General features: G+C 39.7%; 2 protein-coding genes across 2 annotated transcripts in view; both read left to right on the plus strand.

Annotated features, from left to right (window-relative positions):
* Positions 1-823, plus strand: part of RRH (retinal pigment epithelium-derived rhodopsin homolog) — an 11,055-nt gene extending 10,232 nt beyond the window's left edge. Inside the window, exon 7 of the mRNA XM_006755231.2 lies at positions 372-823. Coding sequence (XP_006755294.2) covers positions 372-468 — 97 coding nt within the window. The 3' untranslated portion in view covers positions 469-823. The remainder of the gene's footprint in view (positions 1-371) is intronic.
* Positions 824-1,781: 958 nt separating this feature from the next.
* LRIT3 (leucine-rich repeat, immunoglobulin-like and transmembrane domains 3) lies at positions 1,782-21,675 on the plus strand. Its single transcript, XM_006755232.2, has 4 exons — positions 1,782-2,970; positions 6,278-6,750; positions 18,611-18,916; positions 20,277-21,675. The coding sequence occupies exons 1-4, from the start codon at positions 2,855-2,857 to the stop codon at positions 21,398-21,400; spliced, it is 2,019 nt and encodes a 672-aa protein (XP_006755295.2). The 5' UTR covers positions 1,782-2,854; the 3' UTR covers positions 21,401-21,675.
* Positions 21,676-22,342: the final 667 nt, after the last annotated feature.

Below are 22,342 nucleotides of genomic sequence, written 5' to 3' on the forward strand. Positions count from 1 at the left end.
TGAAGGGGGCTGGCATCGGGAGGCCACTATGGCACGGGGCAAGCACTATGGGCAGTCTATCTGAAGTGTACCTGGCGTATAAGACGACCCCCCACTTGGAGGCATATTTTTCAGGGCCAAAAAATCGTCTTATACGCCGGCAAATACGGTACTAGCCATGAGCCTGGCTTCTGGCTGAGTGGTGCTCCCCCTGTGGGAGCGCGCTGACCACCAGGGGGCAGCTTCTGCGTTGAGCATCTGCCCCCTGGAAGTCAGTGCGTGTCATAGCAAATGGTCGTTCCACCGTTCGGTCGATGTGCATATTAGTCTTTTATTATATTGGATTCTAAGCCATTATAGGATAATACCAGCTTTCCCCCTTTATATTGTAGGTTTCGGAGGGCAATGTTTGCCATGTTCAAATGTCATACTCATCAAACTATGACCACGATGAGCTTTTTACCAATGGATGTACCTCAAACCCATTGACTTCTGGAAGAATCTGAAATAAAAGGAAAGCACGTTATCAATATATTTGTTTACTTTTTTTTGCAATATTTTAATTTTACTTAAAATATGAAGCCAGTTAGATCAAATGGAGACATAGATTATTATCCTAATAGACTGAATTCCTTAAATGTAGTTTATAGTTCTGTTTGTGCATTGGCTATTGTAGAGAATGCTTCTTTATTTGTTTATATGCAAACTTATTGCTCATCTCTTTTGATGAATCCAGGTACAAAATTCTCTTTTTCCCTATCTTGGCATGTAATACTCTGTACCGATGGCCTGGTATCTTGCCTGGGCCCTCCATTAGACCAGAAGTAGCTGCTATGTTAATGTTTTTAAAAAAAGTTAATACATAAATAATAATTAATTAATAAATACTGAAATGAGTTGTTAGCATTTCACAATTTTAAAATCTTAATGTAATTATTAATATACTATTTAACAAAAATGATCAGAGGGCTATTAAGTCACATGCCAGTTATTGCATATATATTTTATACAGCAACATAATCTCTGTGCATGTTATTATATAGTCTGCTTTTTAATTATCATTTTTCTATATATTCATTTCTATATATTTGCCACTAGAATTAAGTTTAATCAGAGTGGGGGTTTTTGTGTGTTGTTTCCCCCCCCTCTTTTTTGTTTGAAGTTTATTTTATTATGGTAAGAACATAACATGAGATCTACCCCCTCAACAAATGTTTAAGTGTATAATGTAGTATAAGTACAATAGTGCACAACAGATCTCTAGAACTTACTCATCTTGCTTAACTGAAACTTTATGCCTGTTGATTAGCTGTATATTTGTTCTTTGATGTGTCCTGAGCATGCACACCCGTTTTGCCTGGCACATAGTAGGCACTCAATAAATATTTGTTGAATGTTGAATAAATTTGTAATCACATAATTGTCACTTTAAATAACTATTAAGCATAGCAGGATAATACACGATTATGTAAATAGTGAACATTTAAAATCTATAGTCTTTTGTTTTAATTGAGCAAATTCTTCTGACTGTTGTTTCTATATGCATCCTATTGGTTTTATATTTTTAATTATTTTTTTATTTTTTTAAAATATATTTTTATTGATTTCTGAGAGGAAGGGAGATGGAGAGAGAGAGATAAACATCAATGATGAGAGAAAATCAGTGATTGGCTGCCTCCTGCACGCCCCACACTGGGGATCGAGCCTGCAACCTGGGCATGTGGCCTTGTCTGGAATCGAACCTGGGACCCTTCAGTCCTCTGCCCATTGAACCAAACTGGCTAGGGCCATCCTATTAGTTTTAAATAATATTTCCCATAGTATTCTTACTTTTATAAAATTGATTCTTTTAAAGAGTTTTTTGTTTAAAGATGATGGATAGAACCACCTAATAGGAAGATTAAATGCCATATATATTTGTGATATATGTTACCTAAACCCTTGATTGTGCCTGTGGATTCTCCCCACCTTATGAGTGTTCAGGTTATTTTTTAACTATTCGATTTACTTTTTATTTTTTAATAGAGCTTAACTTTGCTAAAAGACATACCAGTTCATCTTTAGCTATGGTTTGATGCCCATAATTTGGGAAACGAGCTTAGAATAAAACATATTCTTAAAGAGAGATAGTAGCTTTGAGTAGAAATAAGAGCTGGGAGGAGCCTTACACTGTGCTGAGATGACCTGCAGAGCCACAGGACACACTCACTGGAGCCCTAGGTCCACATTTCAGTGGTGGATTGAAGCATTTAGTCTAAAAACAAACAAACAAACAAACAAACAAACCAAAAAACCCCACTAGGTTCCAGACTTTGTCTACTTTGTTTTTGGAGATAGCCAATACTTGGCAATATTGATAACTCTATTCTAAATCAATTTTACATCATGTGCTTCTATCTTTAAAGCTAAATTTTGTAAAACTGATTGTTATGCATGCTGATAAAAAGCAAATGCACAAAATAAAATTTATAATGTTATAATGTAAATCATCTTCTAAATGTTCTAGTATCTGCTAAGACATTGAATTGTTTTTAACATTGCGTGTAGCTGCAAGATGTATTAGCAATTACATCCATAGGAAAGGAATTTAATATGTATTTCCTTGCAAATCTAGATTTGAGCAACTACTGAAATTTTCTTGACATGTGTTTGATTTTCACTTTCTTTATAATGTGTTACTTTGCTGAAACCACATTCAAAGGCTAGGAAGATTGAACCCCTGCAAAATACACTTGAAGGTTAAGTAACTACAGATCTCAGCTAATCCTGTGTAATCTGCTCTTACTAAATGGCTGTTTGCGTTCCAGGCACACCAGTCCCTGAATGCTTAGGATTTGGTTTTTACCTGTTGTTCCAATAACCTCTAAAAGGAGCAATGCGTCTCTTAGCATGTCTGGGCGTTGTGCTTAGCTTTTTGGAAGGCGTGAGTTGTTTATGTCCGTCACAGTGCACCTGCGGTTATCACGGCAGAAATGATGGCACGGGATCAAGGTATGCTACTAAGTGTTCTAATGATTCTGAGGAAAGGGATCCCCCCATCAGCCTTATTTGAAAGCAAACTGTTGATCAGAAATCAGAGGCGAGAAGGTTTAATTTACATAAGCTTTAACTTAGTTGTGTTAATACTGGTTGCCAATGCTGTGCCTTTATCTTGAGCAGTTTAGCTCTTAAAAACCCCTCATTTTTATTTGAGACCTTCAAACACATACAAAAATGTTCATTGCACCTGTGTTCAGAAAATGTTCATTTCAGGAGGTCAAGCTGAAATGTGTGTGTCCCACTCAGCCTGATTGCAGAAAGCAGGGCCGATCAGGAGGTGCTAACATTCCCAGATCATTTGCTTCCCGAGTTTTCCATTTCATTTCGAGGGTTGTTCATGCCAATTGGATAGACCTTAGAAAGCAGAAATGACTCTCATAAGAGTGAAATTACAGACGTTCATAATTAGAATTTTTTATTTTAAGATATTGGAATTTACAAAGAAAAGAGGTTTGAAAGATATGGATCAACTCTGTCAGTTGCCATCACTGTAGAAGTTATTTAACCTCTGGGTTGCTTTCACATCTACCTGTGAAGTAAAAATAATTGCATACTCATAATATAGATGAGTCCTTTGAGATAGAAGTTAAATGCAAAAAGGAACTTTTGTTAGCTAACCATGGTAGACCATGATTTTTTTAAAAGGATATTTAATGACAAAATCAGATTTTTTGCGTGACTTGGTTGATGGACCTTTGAGGTTATTTGAATAGTGAACCTCTTAAAGTAATTTGTTAAGAGTCACTCAAGTTATGTTCTACACCTTTAAACAAATTAATAAAAATTAAAACATATTATTGAGTAATTTGTCTTGTTATTCTATAAACTTTACTTAAGTAACTTGGTATTTTTTTTGAAAGATTTACTAGGTGGTGTAAGACAGTGAGAAGAACATAACAAATTAAAAAGCCCTACTTGGCAAAAGCTAGGTAGCAGTTAACAACTCACGCCAGGGTACTTGAGAAACAACACAGAAGTGTTTCCTTCCCCCTGGTGGCCCCATTATTGATGGGTTTTATGAAAACCATAGTGTATTATTCTTGGCAAGAGCTCTAGAAAGAATTTAGTTCTGCTGTTATTTTGTAAATGAAGAAACGAAGCCACACAGAGGCTAAAGGACTTGTGCAAGGTCACAGCACGAGTTGATACAGTGACTGATTGATAGACACTGGGTCTTTCAGCTTCCAATGCAGGCTTTTCTCCATTACTCTGGATATTAACTTAATGAGTAGAAATTGGATCATTCTGATCTAAAATAGCACTGAAATTTGTGATAGAGAGTAGAGATGAAGAATAGGAAGTGTCGCCCTAACCGGTTTGGCTCAGTGGATAGAGTGTCGGCCTGCGGACTGAAGGGTCTCAGGTTCGATTCTGGTCAAGGGCATGTACCTTGGTTGCAGGCACATCCCCAGTTGGGGGTGTGCAGGAGGCAGCTAATCGATGTTTCTCTCTCATTGATGTTTCTAACTCTATCTTGCTCCCTTCCTCTCTGTAAAAAATCAATAAGATGTATTGATTTTTTACAAAAAAAAAAAGAATAGGAAGTGTCCTTATAGAATTCCAATGCTTCTGTATGGTCTTCCCCTGAAGTTACAGACAGGAGATGCTGTTACAGACAGGAGACGCTAGCTAGCAGGACATCGCAGCTTTATGCTGCCTTCACCCCTCTTTGCCTGGTGGGCTGCTTTTAAAGTTTACCCACTTAACATGACGTATTTCACTGAATGGCTGATTTGTTGACTACATGTATAATGCATTATAATTTATGTTTCATTGTTCATTTTCAGCAATCCAGTGGAAATGACTGTACAATGGGACTCTTATTGATTTTTATAACTCTATCTTGCTCCCCTCCTCTCTAAAAAAAAACAATAAGATGTATTTTTTTTTTACAAAAAAAAAGAATAGGAAGTGTCCTTATAGAATTCCAATGCTTCTGTATGGTCTTCCCCTGAAGTTACAGACAGGAGATGCTGTTACAGACAGGAGACGCTAGCTAGCAGGACATCGCAGCTTTATGCTGCCTTCACCCCTCTTTGCCTGGTGGGCTGCTTTTAAAGTTCACCCACTTAACATGACGTATTTCACTGAATGGCTGATTTGTTGACTACATGTATAATGCATTATAATTTATGTTTCATTGTTCATTTTCAGCAATCCAGTGGAAATGACTGTACAATGGGAGATAAATCTTTTTTCAAGTTACAGTGCATCTAAATTCTCTGATTCTTCATACTTTACACTCACACATGGGACAGGCTTGTTTTTTTATGCCTATTTTACATGTACCAGTAAGCAAGGTCCCAATGTGACCTGCTCAAGGTCACTTATGTTAGTGAGTGGTGAACGGAATAAACTTGCAGTTTCTGGTTTATTCCTTGGGCTGGAAGCAATGCACAAGTCACGTTGTTGAAATAGAGCTCAGCTTTAAGCATCCAGTGTGAACACTTGCTCCGTCCTTCCTTAAAAGAGATCAATTTATAACTTCTACAGAGGATTCTTTAAAAATGGGCCATTTTTAAAAAAATAAAATAAATAAAAATAAATAAATAAAAATGGGCCATTTTTTAAAGAGGTTAAGTGTGCACTTTAGAGTTGGACCAATGTGGGTTGGAAGGTGGCTGTGTGACCCACTAGCTATGTAACCTTGGAAAGTTACCTAGTGTGGATAGGCCTCAGTTATTTTACTGTAAAAAGAAGATTGATGGTAAAAATAGCAGGCACCCACCGAATGCCTGTTACGTGTCGGGAAGGTATAAAACTTCACATGCATTTCAATGAACCACCCTAATGAAGCTACATGGGAAAATGAAGTGGGGCAATTGGTGAGGATGGGCTTTGCCACAAAAGAATGGCATGAGCTTAGATCTGAGCCAAGATTAGACCAACTCCAGAGCTGGTGCCTTTACCTCTTTCCCAGCATCTACCTCATAGGGCTGTCCGACAACTAAATAAGGTAATGAATATGGTGTGTGTTGGACAGGCCTGACTTATAAAGAACTTCATCAATATTAGGTGAACCATCTGAAAATTCTTATATTTGATCATTTTTAACCTATAGAAATGGCCATTTCAAATGGTTTAACATAGAAGAAGATAATGATGACAAATTATTAATGAACAGGTCAGCCAGGCTCCACAAATATTTTGTGAAAACCATTAAGGAATTTTCAATTGATGCATGTTTCAAATAAGCATTGTTTTTTCAAATGGGTCTCGGAACGCAGGTTTCCTCCCACTGCTCTTGTTGTGACACTAGGTTGGTGCTGTGTAATGACCAGGATATGAATGAGCTCCCCCTGAACTTCCCCGTGGACACTGTGAAGCTTCGCATAGAGAAGACCGTCATCCGCACGATCCCCGCCGATGCCTTCTACTACCTGGTGGAGCTCCAGTACCTCTGGGTGACTTACAATTCTGTCTCCAGCCTTGAGGCCAGCAGCTTTTACAACCTGGGGCAGCTGCATGAGTTGCGCTTGGATGGGAATTCTCTAGCTGCCTTCCCTTGGGCATCTCTGCTCTACATGCCCCATCTAAGGATCCTGGATTTGCACAACAACCAAATAACGCGTGTGCCAAATGGGGCAGCCAGGTACCTGAAGAACCTCACCTACTTGGATTTATCAAGCAACAGACTAACCACACTGCCACCAGAATTCCTGGAGAGCTGGTCCCATGTACTTACAACACTGTCCAGAAGCCGGAAGCTTTCACCAAGAAGAATTGTTCTTGGTAAGCTCACAAGCCTCTGCTCCCCTCAGGTCCAGATAATTTGCTCAGCATATTGCTCAGTTGTGCAATCTTTTCATGTTTTTGAGTTTGGTTTCTTACTCTGTACTTGCAATTTGCATGGAATAGCACTTCATCAGTTGACCTAAGTCAATTTACCCATCTATCCTGTGTAGGTATAATGGGTGTGTGTGTCTGTGTTTGTGTGTGTGTGTGTTCTGGTGTGTTGAAGTTGGGAGAAGAGTTGGCTTCATACGCTCAGAGACTAATGCTGCTATTAGAGAGCCTGGAACAAAATCCACCAACCTACGCTGGTTCTTCTGAGCACACTGATGCACCATCCTGCCACCATCAATCTTCTGCTCTGGTTTGTTTTCAACCCTTCATCAGCTTCTCCAGGAGGGAGAGGGGCATCGCCATCTGTATGAGGTGGCAGCGGTTTAATTAGTTAGGGAGGATAGTAGCCAAATTTTTGTAATCTAAAAAGAAATGATGAAGACTCTAGTTATTTTACTGGCCCCAATTAGATCTCCTAATGCACATAGTCTCTTAGTTTAGTTGTGATTAGTTTTATATATTTCAATCTTGACTTTGTTTAGGTTCTAGGAATATTTGCCTGGGTGTTTATTTTTATTTTTAATTTAAAAAATCTATATTGTTGAGATTATTACCTTGTTTCTCCCCACCACCCATTGCCTTCCTCCACCTGGATCCTGCCACACATCAGGCTTTCACCACCCTATTGTCTGTGTCCATGGGTAATGAATGTATATAATTAAGTTCTTTGGTTAATCTCTTCCCGTTCCCCCTCTCCCTTCCCTCTGAGATTCATCAGTCTGTTCCATGTTTACATGCCTCTGGTTCTCTTTTATATATTAGTTTTTTTGGTTCATTAGACTCCTTGTTCATTTACTTTTATTTTCAGATTAATTGTTGATAGATATATATTTATTGCCATTTTATTATTCATATTTTTAAGTCTTTTTTTTTCCGTCTTCTTCTTAAAGAAGACCCTTTGACATTTCATGTAATACTGGTTTGGTGGTGATGAACTCCTTTAGCTTTTTCTTGTCTATGAAGTTCTTTATTAGACCTTCAATTCTAAATGATAACTTTGCTGGGTAGAGTAATCTAGATTGTAGGTCCTTGCTATTAATCACTTTGAATATTTCTTGCCACTCTCTTATGGCCTGCAAAGTTTCTGTTGAGAAATCAGCTGACAATTGTATGGGTGCTCCCTTGTAGATAACTAACTGCTTTTCTCTTGCTGCTTTTAAGATTCTCTCTGTCTTTGGCATTTTAATTATGATATGTCTTGGTATAAGCCTCTTTGGATTCCTCTTGTTTAGGACTCTGTGCTTCCTGGCCTTGTATGTCTATTTCACTCATCAGGTAAGGGAAGTTCCCTCTTATTATTTTTTCAAGTAGATTTTCAATTTCTTGCTCCCTCTCTTCTCTTTCTGGTACCCTCATGATGTGGATGTTGATATACTTGAAGTTGCCCAAGACTCTCCTTATACTATTTTCATATTTTTGGATTCTTCTTTCTTTTTGCTCTTCTGAGTGGGGTTTTTTAAATTCTTCCTCATATTTCCAAATCATTGATTTGGTTCTCAGAATCCCCTATTGAATCCCTGTAAATTATTCTTTATTTCAGTTAGTTTATGCCTAATTTCTGACTAGTCCTTTCTTGTCTTTGAAATTCCACCAAATCCTTGAAAGCCTCACTAAGTCCTTTGAAGCTCTCATTAAGATCCTTGAGTAACCTTATAACCTTGTTTTGAACTCTGTATCCAGTATTTTGCTTGCTTTCATTTTTTTTTTTATTTGTGACATGTTTCTTTGTCTCTGCATTCTGGTTGCTTCCATGTTTGTTTCTATATATTAGTAGAGCTGCTGTGTATCCTGGAATTGGTAGAATGGCCTTATGTAGTAGGCATCCTATAGAACCCAGTTGCTTAGTCTTCCCAGTCACTTGAGCTGGGCCCTCTAGGTGCACCCATGTGTTGCTGTGTGCACTGTTGTGTTGTAGTTGAACCTTGATTGCTATTTGGTCACTGGGAGGGATTGACTGACCCCAAGGCCAATTAGCTATAAGGACCAGCTATGATTATAGTGCAAGAGCTGCTGTGTAGGAGACACTCCTATGGAACAGGACTTGCTTCAGTGGAGCTTTGGTGCACTCCGAGTCTGCCCCTTGAGTGGGTCATACATGGATGTGGTAGGGTTGTAATCTGGCAAAGTCTGAAGCTGACCACCGGGTGTACTGGCTCTGGGGCCTTTCGGGAGATACAAAATCAGCTACTGCTTGTGCCTGCATGGGGCCACCTGGCACAAGCTACAGAGTGATCTGCAGATAGTTACTACTTGTGTTGGTACCCCAGAGAGGCCAAGCTATGAAACAAGGCAGGCTGCTGCTAGTGCTGGGCCACTTATCAAGAGGTATGGGACATGCTGATGCAAGCTGCTGCTTGTTTGAGAGATTTTAGGAAAGTCTGAAGCCTGAGCAAGGATAGGCCATTCATATGGAAAAACCACTGCAAACAGCTTGGGTGAGGTTGGGTCTCAGGGAATCACCAGGTCTGGGTGAACAGTGTGGGCCAGAGACTCAGATATGGTGACAGCCTGTCAGCACTGTGGTGGGGAAGTCTCAGCAAAGGAACAATGACTTCTTCTAGCACCTTTGTCTAGGAGAAAGTTGCCCCCTAGTTTTTGAACTGATTCCAGACAAATTAGTTCCTCCCTGTATATCCCTTTAAGAGCTGATGGGGCTCAGAGGGAGTGAGTCCAAGTAAATTTATGCTCTGGCCCTTTAAGAGGAATGCCTGGTTCTCCAGCAGCCTCTGTCACTCAGCCACAATTCCCATTGGTTTTTATAGCCCAAAGTTATGGGGACTTCTCTTCCTGGCATTGGAACCCTGGGCTAAGGGGTCTGGTGTGAGGCTGGGACCCCTTGCTTCTCATGAGACATCTCCACAGCCAAGATAGCCCTCCCAATTAAAAAAAAAAAAAAGCCACGCTTGGGTGTAGGACCAGCATGTTACATGCCTCTGCTCCTCTTACCAGACTCAAAGTGCTTCATTCTTTAACTAGAGGCCCAGTGCACAAAGTTTGTGCACCAGGGGTGTGTGTCTCTCAGCAAAGCCTGCACCCTCTCCAATCTGGGACTCCTTGAGGGATGTCTGACTGCCCATTTAGGCCCGATCCTGGTGGGATTCAGCCTAAGCCGGCAGTCGGACATCCCTCTCACAAAGTCAATAATATTCTAATTACTATGTATGGTGTTGAGATATATCAGGAAGATCACTTAGGAAGTTATGTAATGTCTAATCTCTCCCTTTCAGGCCTGGTCCCCCCCCCACTACTGCCCTCCCCTGCAGGCCTGGTTCCCCCCAACTGTCCTCCCCTGCAGGCCTGATCACCCACAACTGCCCTCCCCTGCCAGCCATCTTGTGTCCACATGGGTGTGGCCATCTTGTGTTGGAGTGATGGTCAATTTGCATATTATCTTTTATTAGCTAGGATTCTTTAGTACCATTCATCCAGATTTCAGGCAGTTCTGAATGATGGTTGTTCTGTGGATTAGTTGTAATTTTGATGTGGTTGTGGAGGATGCGAGTACTGCATCTACCTACATTGCTATCTTGACCTGGCCTTTCTGTCTTGGGTTCTTAAAATGTAAACTCCCTCACAACAGTAAGGCTGTGTTGTCAGTTCACAAAGTGTGTCCATCAGGGCTGAAGATGAGGCTGTACTTCTAAATAACTAGTGAGCCTTTGGCTAGTGAGGTGACTTATAACCCTTTTGGAGTGAGAAGCAACTAGATGCTGAATTTGTGCCAGGAAACCCTATTGACCATGTCAAATATTGGCTGAAGTAAAGTATGAAGAAAAGATAATTTGAGATTTTTTTTTAATAAAAAAGAAAATGCTGTGACAGCATATAAATGGATTTAGTATTGCTTTTGTTGAAATGTAAATGCTTTTTGGTGCATATGAAACTAAAACCATGAGTAATCCTATCTAATAAAGAGGTAATATGCAAATTGACCATCACTCCAACACAAGATGGCCGACCCCATGTGATCAAAGATGGCCACCACAAGATGGCAAGCAGGGGAGGACAGTTAGGGGTGACTGAGCTGGCAGAGAAGGGCAGTTGGGACCAGGCCTGCAAGGGAAGGCAGTTGGGAGTGACCAGGCTGGCAGGGGAGGGCAGTTAGGGGCAATTGGGCCAGCAGGGGAGCAGTTAGGCATTTATTAGGCTGGCAGGGGAGTGGTTAGGGGGTGATCAGACTGGCAGGCAGAAGCAGTTAGGGGTAATCAGACAGGCAGGCAGGCGAGCAGTTGGGAGCCAGCAATCCAGGATTGTGAGAGGACTCCCAGATTGGAGAGGGTGCAGGCTGGGCTGAGGGACACCCCCGCTCCCCATGCATGAATTTCATGCACCAGGCCTCTAGTAAGAACAAGATACAAAGATGAAAAAATCACATAGGCTTTTCTTATATTGCTATTTCACGTTTTGCCCATTGTTTATATAGTCATTGAGTCATTTTTATTAGAGAAGAAAAGAAATATCACAGGATGGGTTAGAGGGAAAAAAGACATTAATTTAATAATAGCTTTGGAATATTTATTATGTACACTGTGAGGTACCATGTAAACCTATACTGTGGTATTTCTTTATTTTAGCTACTAATTTGTACTCCTTATGAGTAAGGCTAATAGCTAGAAATTGTCTTAATTTAAACATTTTGATTCTATTTCTTTATAGTTTTTCTATGTTCCTTTGGAAGCAATTCTTGGTTCTAATAGAATTAGCCAGTGGAGACATGAAGTAGAAAATGAAAACAAATTAACAAATTGCTATTAATAGCTCTCTAAGGATTAGTTACTAATATTACTATGAAGAAGTAATTTATAGGACATCAGTATTTTTCACCTGTGAGTCAAATCTGCTTGAGAACTTAGGGATCAACGGTTATGAAATTTTACCATCACATTTTAAGGTTCAGATTCTTCAAAAGCAGGTTCTTTAAAGGTAGTAACATGAAAATACTTTTGATATAACATTAAATTTCAGAAGCAGGATGTGTGATTGTACATGAAGCACCATAACTCTTTTAGAATGGGTGAAGAAAAAGGCTGAAAAGATATACTAGTTGGTGAAGTGTCCTTTTTGAGTGGAGGGCCACTTTTTCACTTTCTTATATTTTATATCGTTCTGTAATGATCATGCATTACTTTTAAGATAATGATAATAGCATGATAATGAATAATAAAATATATTTTGAAACATGTCAAGCCATGGCACCTGCTGGCCTTCACAAAGTCTAGGGAACAGAAGGGGAAAGAAGTGCTACCCTCTTAAAGAGGACTCTTCATGTGTGAGTCACACACAGAAAACTCGGTTTGCTCATCTGCCAAATGGAGATGGGAGGACTGACCCATCTTGCTCATAGGACTGTAATGAGCACATAATGAGACATTTTCTGTGATAGTTCGTTAGCTGAGGTGGACAGCCTCTGAGGTTACGATTTTAGATCAACAATAAACCTCTGCAGCTGGGACCAAGATGGCAGCGTCTTATACAGGAAGGCCTCTCTACTTTGGCTTGTTTGTTAGTCTAATTATATTTGAGTCTTCAAATTTCATCATCAAACTAAGGTGATGAGAACCGATCCTAGATTTTCTAGAACTCAGTGTTTAACTGTAGCAGTTATATCTTTCCAGGCGCCCTGGAGAATTTACTTGTGTACTATTAGAGTGGGATGCAGTCTGCTTCTATTTCATTTTTATTGTCCGGTGTTTATTACTGTCAGCAGATGGAGGTTCTAATTGTAATAAAAATAGAAATGGTGAACATTGATGGAGTGCTTACTCAGGGCCATGCCTAGTTCTTATATTTTACAGGTGTATCTTCTTCTAGTCTCATAGTAACCCTGTAGTAAGTACCATTTCAACCCCATTTTATAGATGAGGAAATGAGGTGCAAGGTAAGCCACTTGACCAAATTCACTCACCACGTAGCAATGGAGCTGGGTTATGAGTGCAATCTGTTTGGCACCTGAACCCATGCTCTTCCTCACTCCTTTGTAATTCGGGGCATGGTGTGTAATAGTACCAGATTCACGTTCCTCCCAAATGCATTACTTTACTGAGCTCTTTATATCCTGTATTTAGTTAATGGAAATTTAGGCAGAGGCGTTTCCATTACTCCCTCTCTCGTCCACATGAGTAAAAGTACCAACTTAATAAAACTGTCCTTTAGTGTATCCGTAAAACATAAACTAGTGTCCTGCAAGTAATCATTTAAATTAACTATGAAACTAGATTAGATTTTTGATTTGCAGGACAGGTAAATTTCCATGGCTTCTTTCTCAAGAATAAGCAAATATTTATATAGGCAGGCTCCATAGGTCTTACACTGTTTATCTTGGAGGGAAAAGCCTGCAGTAGGAGAGGTCATACAATGCCTTTTTGGGTGTTTTTCCCTGGTACCCAAATTGCTACACTGTAAACACGGGCTTTTCCATAATCAGAATGGAGTTCACCTGAAGGGCTGTGTCGGCCCCAGTACTTCCCCAGAATTTTTGGAATGGCATTCATTTAATTCAGCAAACACTCCTCAATCCCTGTGGTGTGCCTCTCCTTTGCTAGCAAGTTCCACATGGCTAAGGCTTACCCCGTGCCAGGTGCCCTTCTGAGGACTCCAGGGGTACCTTAACTTTCGGAAAAACCACATGAGGTGGGTCTGTAATCAACACCATCCTCTTTACCAGCTGACAAAGAGGTGGAGTCAAGCTTCTAATCACAATCCCTCTCCTGAGATATCGTCTTTTATTCTTTAAACTTTTATTTATTTATTTATTTATTATTTATTTGTTTGTTTTTACTTTTTATTGAATTTATTGGAGTGACATTTTTAATAGATTTATATAGGTTTCAAGTATACAATTCTATAATACATCATCTGTATATTGTATTGTGTGTTCACCACCATAAGCCAACTCTTCTTCCATTCCATTTATCTCCTCTTTACCCTCTGCTACCTTTTCCCACCTCCCTGTTCCCCTGGTAAGCACCATACTATTGTCTGTGTCTAAGAGGTGTTTTTTTTTTCTTTGCTTAATCCTTTTACCTTTTCACCCAGCTCTCCAACTCCTCTCCACTCTGTCGGCTGTCAGTCTCTTCTCTGTAACTATCAGTCTGTTTTTATTTTTTTGTTTGCTCATTTAATCCAATTACTGTGATGCATGGAAAGCTTTACCCCTTTAGAAAAAAGGTAAGGCAAAGTCCATCTGGCCCTGGCCAAGAATAGCAATATAAAATAAATTAATTAATGCAAATTACTGTGACTGCGGTTGACACGTTGCTTTGAAGGAATGCAGTACAAGTAACACTTTAACTTCAGAGGGCTCTTGTACCTTTGTCCCCAGAAGAAAAAACACTTGATGAATGTGTTCAGCACTTAGATGGCTGTTATTCAGGTTTTTAAAGTTGTACCTTTGACCTTAGATATTCCAGAGCTGGAATAAATGCATGTTTTGTTCTTAAGGGATTTAGAGATATTTCCCTGGTTTACATAACTTTTAGATATAGCAAGTTGGATTAATTTTTAAAAGAATTTTATTTCATTGTTAACACATTTTTATAACAGTTTCAAAGCTCGAATGAAACTGCTAACGTTACAGCTCTTTGATCTTTCCATATGTAGACGTTAGTACTCCAGATATCACTGCTTTGACATTGGTAATTTGTAGATAACAGCACTTCTAACGGCCACCTGTGGCTTTAGCTGTTTTTAGGTGATGAAGAAATGAGTTATGGTAGAAGGAGTATTAGATTAGAAGGCTACAGCATGTAGGATTAGGACTACTTATGAAGCCATGAAAGTGATCTCGGTGCTTTAATGTCCTTTGGTGTGAAATTGGAAAAATCATACTAGCTTCCTGAGGTCCGTGTAAGACATATACACGGTGGTGGAGAATGAGAGCTTGAAGATCAGGATCGTGAGGTTCAAATCCTGACTGCATTCCAGTTGGGCAGACCCCTTAACCCTCCAGAGCATTGGTTTTCTCCTCCTTAAGGTGAGGATGATACTAATATCATCCACCTCATGCTGTTGTCAGACAGATCCTTGGGCATGCTGAGCACTCTCTACATGTCTGCTGAGCAGAGGCAGGCACTGACTGCCTTTTGTTCTGAACGATCTTTTCAAGAATATTTGTGTAGAGAGCTGCTTTGAAAAGTAGAGGATGTCCCCCTCCAGAGCAAAGGGTAGGCATGGCTACTGCCCAGTGCAATAAAGATAATCTCTCCCTTCAGAGCTGTGAGTAATAAACTGTCCTTCATCTCTGACCAGGAGTCTTGTGTCTTCTACCAACATCTAAGAAATTGGTGAACTGGGATAAGTTGGTCACTCTAGAGTAGGGTAAAACTCAGTTCTTTTACAATTCTTGACAAATACAGTCTTTGCAACATAGGAGGCAATCAATAACTGTCAACTTGTTATCTTATAAAGAAAAAATCTTGGATAGCAGGTGTTTTGAAAGTATAAAGTATCCTACACATATTAATTATTACATGACAGATGAATTTGATGTTTGTTGGCAGGTTGAATAGAACTCAAATCAATATTAGGGAACTGGTCATAGATTCACAGGACTAATTATAAGAGGAAGAAGTCTAAGGTAATTGACCATGAAAGAAAAGGAATTTCTAGGATACTTGAAAAAACACACACAGTAAATGCTTACCAATATTGGCAGAAAATAACGATCAGTCATGAAGTGCTGTTATAATAAAAACTAGAGGCCTGATGCATGAAATTCATGCAAGAGTAGGCCTTCCTTCCCCCGGCTGCCAGCACTGGCTTCCCTCTGGCACCTGGAACGTGGGCTTCCCTCACAGCCCCGGCTTCATCCGGAAGGTCATCCAGAAGGATGTCCAGTCTAATTAGCATATTACGCTTTTATTATTATGGATAGGCATAAATAGAAATCTAGAATTTATAGTGAATAGTTAAATCTTCCACCATGGTTAGAATTTTTTAAAATTGTAATTCTGTCATTTCTCCTTAGGAATCGTATAATCCACTCCATTAGTAAAAAGTCACAACCACAAATCTTCCTGAGGTAAATCCTTTCAACCTTGGGCTTGGAGGCCGCTACGGGACATCACCCTTAAGATCCTTAGAGAGACTTTGTCTGACTGCAGGCTCTGAAGCACCATCTTAGATCCGTCTGAGATCTTAGCAAATGCTATTGTGATCTCACCCACACTGGATTAATTTTCACTCTGAAGCTCTTTCTTAATTTGAAAATTTTGGAGAGGCTCAGTATAAAAAAACAGTTTTATTATTTTTTATTTTTCAATTATAGTTTCCATTCAATATTATTTTGTATTAGATTCAGGTGTACAGCATAAGGCTTAGACAATTCTATACTTTACAAAGTAATCCCCCCAATATTTCAAGTACCCACCTGGTACCATATGTAGTTATTATATTATTGACTATATTCCCTATGCTGTACTTTACATCCCCATAACTATTCTGTAACTACTAATTTGTACTTCTTAATGCCTTCACAGTCTTCACCCAGCCCCCCAATTCCCCTCCAATCTGGCAACTATCAGTCTGATCTCTGTATCTGAGTCTGCTTTTATTTTGTTTATTTTGCTCTTTAGATTTCACATATAAGTGAAATCATATGGTATTTTTCTCTGTCCGACTTATGTCACTTGCATAATACCCTCTAGGTCCATCCATGCTGTCACATATATTAGATTTCATTCTTTTTATTGTTGAGTAATATTCTAATGTATAAAGACACCACAGCCTTTTTATCCAATTGTCTATTGATGGACACTTGGGTTGCTTCCTTACCTTGGCTATTATAAATAATGGGGTGCATATATTCTTTTCAATTAGTGTTTTAGGTTTCTTCAGATATATACCCAGAAATGGAATCCCTGGGTCATAAGGCAGTTCTATTTTTAATTTTTTGAGGAACCTCCATACTGAAACAGTTTTATTATTGGACCCAACAGGTTTTGGTTCTTTTATATTTATATTAGCTTTTATATATAAAAATATTTTATATTTATACTTCATATCTTCTTTTAGCTGATGTCTCTTTACATTTTATTATGAGCAGCAAGAAGATACCAGGCAGTATCTTTGTGTGGAAATATCCTTAGCTAGAACATTTATTTATTGAATATGTTTCCTACTTTTCCTGTTAACCACAGGTGACAGTGTTGCTAAACTTTTTTTCACTCCATACAAGGGTCCCCTTCCCTCTAGTTTCTAGTAGCATTTTCCTCACTTTCCTTTAAGCTCACACTGACAGCCTCCTTGAAGACCAACACATTTTGGCTATAACTCTGATAGCTGAGGCAGATCCTGAAGGCATTTGCAACAGGAGGTTGTCAATCAACTGTGTTCCTGGCTGCTGATTCTCTCCTGAAGGGGAATTTGGGCAATATATCTTCATGGCTACCACATATGAAATTCATGCCAAGCCATGTTCTAACCTCTACCAATCTTTCCAGTCTTATCTCCTGACACTGTCTGCATCTCAATCAATGCTTTTGCTGCACAGAAGTTGTACTACCTCAATATGTCTGCAGATCACACACAATCATGACATAGTGCAGGCTGAGTTAGGTGCCTCTCAGCATCCTATAATACTTATCCTATACAGTAGGTCCTCGGGTTATATCAGAGATCTGTTCCTATGGCATGACATAATGCTATTTTTGCCATAAGTCGGAACCCACCTGTGTAAGCACCTACGTCACTCACATGGAGCACATACACAGCAGTAATGAAGTGAAACAGTAAAAAAAAATTAAAAGAAAGATAACAATTCCTGACCTTTACTTGTGGTAAATAAATAAAAAACATAAAGCACATATGTACATATATCGAAATGATGAAACTTTTTTTTTATAAATAAATGGGAGATGAAAACGTAACCACAAAATGACATAACCCAAGGACTGTCTGTATAATAAAAGGGTAATATGCAAATTGACCCTAACAGCAGAATGACTGGATATGATTGGTCATGATGACATGCACCGACCACCAGGGACAGATGCTCAATGCAGGAACTGCCCCCTGGTGGTCAGTGCACTTCCACAGAGGGATCTCCACTCAGCCACAAGCCGGGCTGACAGCTGCAAGCACAGCAGTGGTGGCGGGAGCGTCTTCTGCCTTTTCTGCAGCGGTAAGGATGTCTGACTGCCACGGGGAATGGGCCTAAGCTGGCAGATGGACATCCCCCGAGGGGTCCCAGACTGCGAGAGGGCACAGGCTGGGCTGAGGGACCTTCCCCCCGACCCCCAGAATGTTTGAATTTTCATGCATTGGGCCTCTAGTAATAATATAAATACTTTCATAGCAACCTAGAAATATCTCTATCACTTTGTTTATGACATTCTGTGTAACTAGGATTCAAATCTTGCCTCTGACACTAATTATCTATGTGACCTTGGTCAAATTATTTGGTTTCTCTGTGTCTTAGCTTCTTCATCTTTACAGGGGGAATAACAATACTCGCCTCTATATAGGATTGTTGGGATTAAATGAGAAAATACTAGTAAGTGCTTAGAACAAAGTACAGAGTAAGTGCTCAATGACTGTTAACTCTGAACCTTAATGATCTGAACTGAGAGGCTTTGTTCATTCATGTGACTGGATCTAGGGAAAAACTGGTAGAAAGGTGACTCCATTTCATCAGAAGTGTACTTCTGTTTTTAGGGAGACAGTGCAGACACCTGCTTCTCCAAGAGGCTGTGATGTAAACTAAAGCCATCAGAGTAACCTTTATCAGCCTTTCCTCCTTCTGGTTTAGGTCTGCAGGACAACCCGTGGTTCTGTGACTGTCACATTTCCCCAATGATCGAGATATCCAAAGTTGCTGATCCTGCCATAGTACTTCTTGATCCACTGATGGTCTGCAGTGAGCCCGAGCACCTGACAGGGATTTCATTTCAGCGGGCTGAGCTGGATCAGTGTCTGAAGCCATCAGTGATGATCTCGGCCACTCGAATCACGTCTGCTCTGGGCAGTAATGTCCTGCTACGGTGTGATGCCACTGGCTACCCCACCCCGCAACTCACATGGGCCAGATCTGACCATTCACCTGTTAATTACACAGGTATTTTTAAAATTCGGGCCTATGTTGAAACAAAGTTTTCAAAGATCTGTATTTAATCTCAGGTTTGGGGAATAGTGGCAATTTGTTCATTAATTCTAATAAAATATGCCAAGAGTGTTAGGTAAAAGGGATTTGAAAGTTCATTTTCTGAGTTAATATTTTCCTCAGTTGGTATCTAACTATATGGATGAAATTAGAAAATCTGATTTTTTTCTTAGAAAACATGATCCAGTGCATGAATGACTACGGAGAAGGCCTTTGTCTTGCTATGTCATCTTGGATATGACTCACTTTAAAATATATAATGATTACAATTTCCTCAGAAAGGATTTTAATATCATTTTCTCATTTTAAATGATGATTTAAATAATTACATGCAAACATTATTGTGAATCAGAAGTATAATTTTTGGAGATATTGTTTTCATAGACTTTTCAGATCCTACTATGTCTAAGCCATTGCTTTGGCCTTAGTTTCTATAGTGATATTCTGATGACTAAAGCAATCTGTTCTTAAAATTCCTGGAAGTTAAATTAAATCAAGGTTCAAATAATGAAACCTGATAAAAAAAAAAAGTCAAGGCTGAATATCCTTACATATAGACAGTAAATGGTCCATTCCTTGAGGTGTGAGTTAAATTTGGGGCTCTTGGGATACTGCGTAGTGTATTAGTTTTCAGAAAGCTTCAAAAATCAAGACAGAATGGAAATGTGTCAGATTTAAGTGTTTAGGAAAGTAAAATTCCAATTTTTCAAAAACTATGTATTATTCTGCAAATAAAAGAACTCGTGGTTTACTAGTTTATGTAAACTAAATATAAAATAAAAGATTGAGAATACAAATTATGACCCCTTCATGCCAGAAGACGATCTGCTGTGCCCTCTGTAGATAGATAGCATTTTATTTCAATGAAGAAATATTTGTGGAAATATTAAATTAAGGCCTTGTGATAAACATTTTATAGGACAATAGTGAATTAAAATTAGAAGGGATCTTTGAGATCACTTTGTCTTATCCCCTTATTTTAAAAATACAGAAACAGAGGCCTAAAGACACTAATTGACAAGTCTGAAATTACATACTACTTTATGGACAAAAGTTTACTAAAATCAAGTCTCCCAATTCAGTTCCACGTCTCTTAAAAATACTATTTTCTGTATAGGCTTATGGCACCTGGCATGACCTAGGCCTTCATGTAGGCAATTTATGGAGCCATCAACTGCTATTAGGGACTTGCTGTATGCCACTTCCCTCTTGGCGTATGGAAGGGACGCATGTAGAACCAAATAGTTGCTTCTTTTTCAGTGGGCATATTGCCTTTTCCCTCCTCACAGAAGTACATATATGTTTTTTCTTCCAGTAATTCAGGAATCTCCAGGGGAAGGAGTTAGATGGTCGGTAATCAGCTTGACAGACATTTCTTACAAGGATGCTGGGGATTACAAGTGTAAGGCCAAAAATGTGGCTGGGATGTCAGAAGCCCTGGTTACTGTGACAGTGGTTGGTGTTGTCACGACCACCATAGCACCAGACAGTTCTGAAAGAAGGAATGGAGATCACCCTGGGCGAGAAGTCCAGCCAGGACCTAGAAGATCTATATCCATACCTGGTTCATTGCCATCTCCCTGGCCTTCTTCCTCCCCTCCTTTCTCTCCCTCTTCTTCCACTTTTCTTTCTACTTCTACTCCATTTCCTGCTTCTGCTGCTTCCTTCTCCTTATACCCTTTCTTCTCCTCCGTTGTTTCTCCCACCACAACTCCAAGCACTAAAATTTCAACAAGCACCACCATGGCCAGCCGACAGTCACTCCAGCTCCATCCAGATGGGGAAAGAAATTTGAAGGTGGAGATGGGTGGAAGTAAGCGTCCCCCAGCTAGTGCAAGTAGAAAAGAAGAGCTGGCATTATTGGATCGAACCACAATAGAAAACCTCAGGGCAGTGAGTGAGACCAAAGAGAGTGTGACCTTGATGTGGGACACCATCAACACCACGCATAGCTCTGAGGTGACCGTTCTGTATTCCAAGCAGGGGGGAAAGGACCAGCTGCTGCTGAATGCAGACTTCAGCAAGAACCAAGTAACCATCGACGGCCTGGAGCCTGGAAGGCAGCACATCGCATGTGTCTGTCCAAAAGGAGCGCCGCCCCAGAAAGACCAATGTATCACCTTTTCTACTGACACTGGTAGAGAAGGTCGTTCTCAAGAGCCCTTCCTTATTGCGGTGAGCGGCGCTGCCTGTGTGGTTGTCTTGCCATTGATTTTTTTCCTGTTGTATAAAGTTTGCAAACTGCAATGTAAGTCAGAATCCTTCTGGGAAGAAGATTTGGAGAAAGAGACTTACATCCAATTTGAAACCCTGTCCCCAAGGTCTCAAAGTATCGGGGAACTTTGGACACGAAGGCACAGAGATGATCCCGAAAAATTGCTACTTTGTTCTGGGTCAAGTGTGGAATCTCAGATGACTTTTAAAAGTGAAGAGATCTAGACCAGATTATTATTGCTAAGATTATATAGCTCAGGCACACAAGAACACACAAAATATCTTCCAAAAAAAAAAATGAAGAATTTGAGGGTGTATTTGCCTCTTTATTTGGATGACTTTTAGACAGACTTTCACATCTTCCATAAAAATCACAAATGGAGTGATTTTGTGTTTTAAAAAACTACCATCAGACCTCTGAACTGAATAAGCTTTTTATTCTTTTTTGTTTTTTCAATCAAATCTTTGTTGTTGAAAGTATTACTTATGTTCCCCTTTTCTCCCCATTGACCCCTTCTAGCCTGCACCCCCCCACCCCCCACCCCAGACCTTCACCGACCTTCACCACCCTTTTGTCTGTGTCCATGAGTTATGTATATATGCATACAATGAGCAGACAATCTTGATTTTTTTGTATGGAAGATGTACATGGAAATAATCTTTGGAACAGTGCGTATTAACACATTGCAGACGGATCACGAGAATTCTTGTGTTTTCTGTTCTAAGGCTTGTGGTCAATCATACTTTAAAAAGATATTATCTTGTAAGAACATGTAATAAATAACTTCAAAATGCAATGGGTATTTAATTTTAAAGAGTGCCTTTAACATTTATGTGAAACGTTTTTTGTACTTGTTCAATAGAAACTTATAGGACCACTGGGTAAAGCAAGCAATAAAATTACTAGTCCGTAATGTGTTAAGTTAGACATATGTTTTAGGGCAGTGGTTGGCAAACTGCGGCTCGGCAAACCGCAGCTCGTGAGCCACACGCGGCTCTTTGGCCCCTTGAATGTGGCTCTTCCACAAAATACCGACTTCTGCACATGGGCCATGAAGGTTCAATTGCACTGTACGTACGCACCCGCACGTGGTATTTTATGGAAGAGCGACACTCAGGGGGCCAAAGAGCCGCATGTGGCTCAGAAGCCGTGGTTTGCCGACCACG

The sequence above is a fragment of the Myotis davidii genome, unplaced genomic scaffold, assembly GCF_000327345.1.
Source record: "Myotis davidii unplaced genomic scaffold, ASM32734v1 scaffold973, whole genome shotgun sequence".
Taxonomy (NCBI): Eukaryota; Metazoa; Chordata; class Mammalia; order Chiroptera; family Vespertilionidae; genus Myotis; species Myotis davidii.

What these genes read in the sequence shown, in the direction of transcription:
- LRIT3 (XM_006755232.2), top strand. Translation starts at nt 2,855, where the DNA reads ATGCGTCTCTTAGCATGTCTGGGCGTTGTGCTTAGCTTTTTGGAAGGC. An exon ending in AATGATGGCACGGGATCAAG is followed by an intron (nt 2,971 to 6,277) that starts GTATGCTACTAA and finishes TTGTGACACTAG; the next exon opens with GTTGGTGCTGTGTAATGACC. An exon ending in TTCACCTGTTAATTACACAG is followed by an intron (nt 18,917 to 20,276) that starts GTATTTTTAAAA and finishes TTTTTCTTCCAG; the next exon opens with TAATTCAGGAATCTCCAGGG.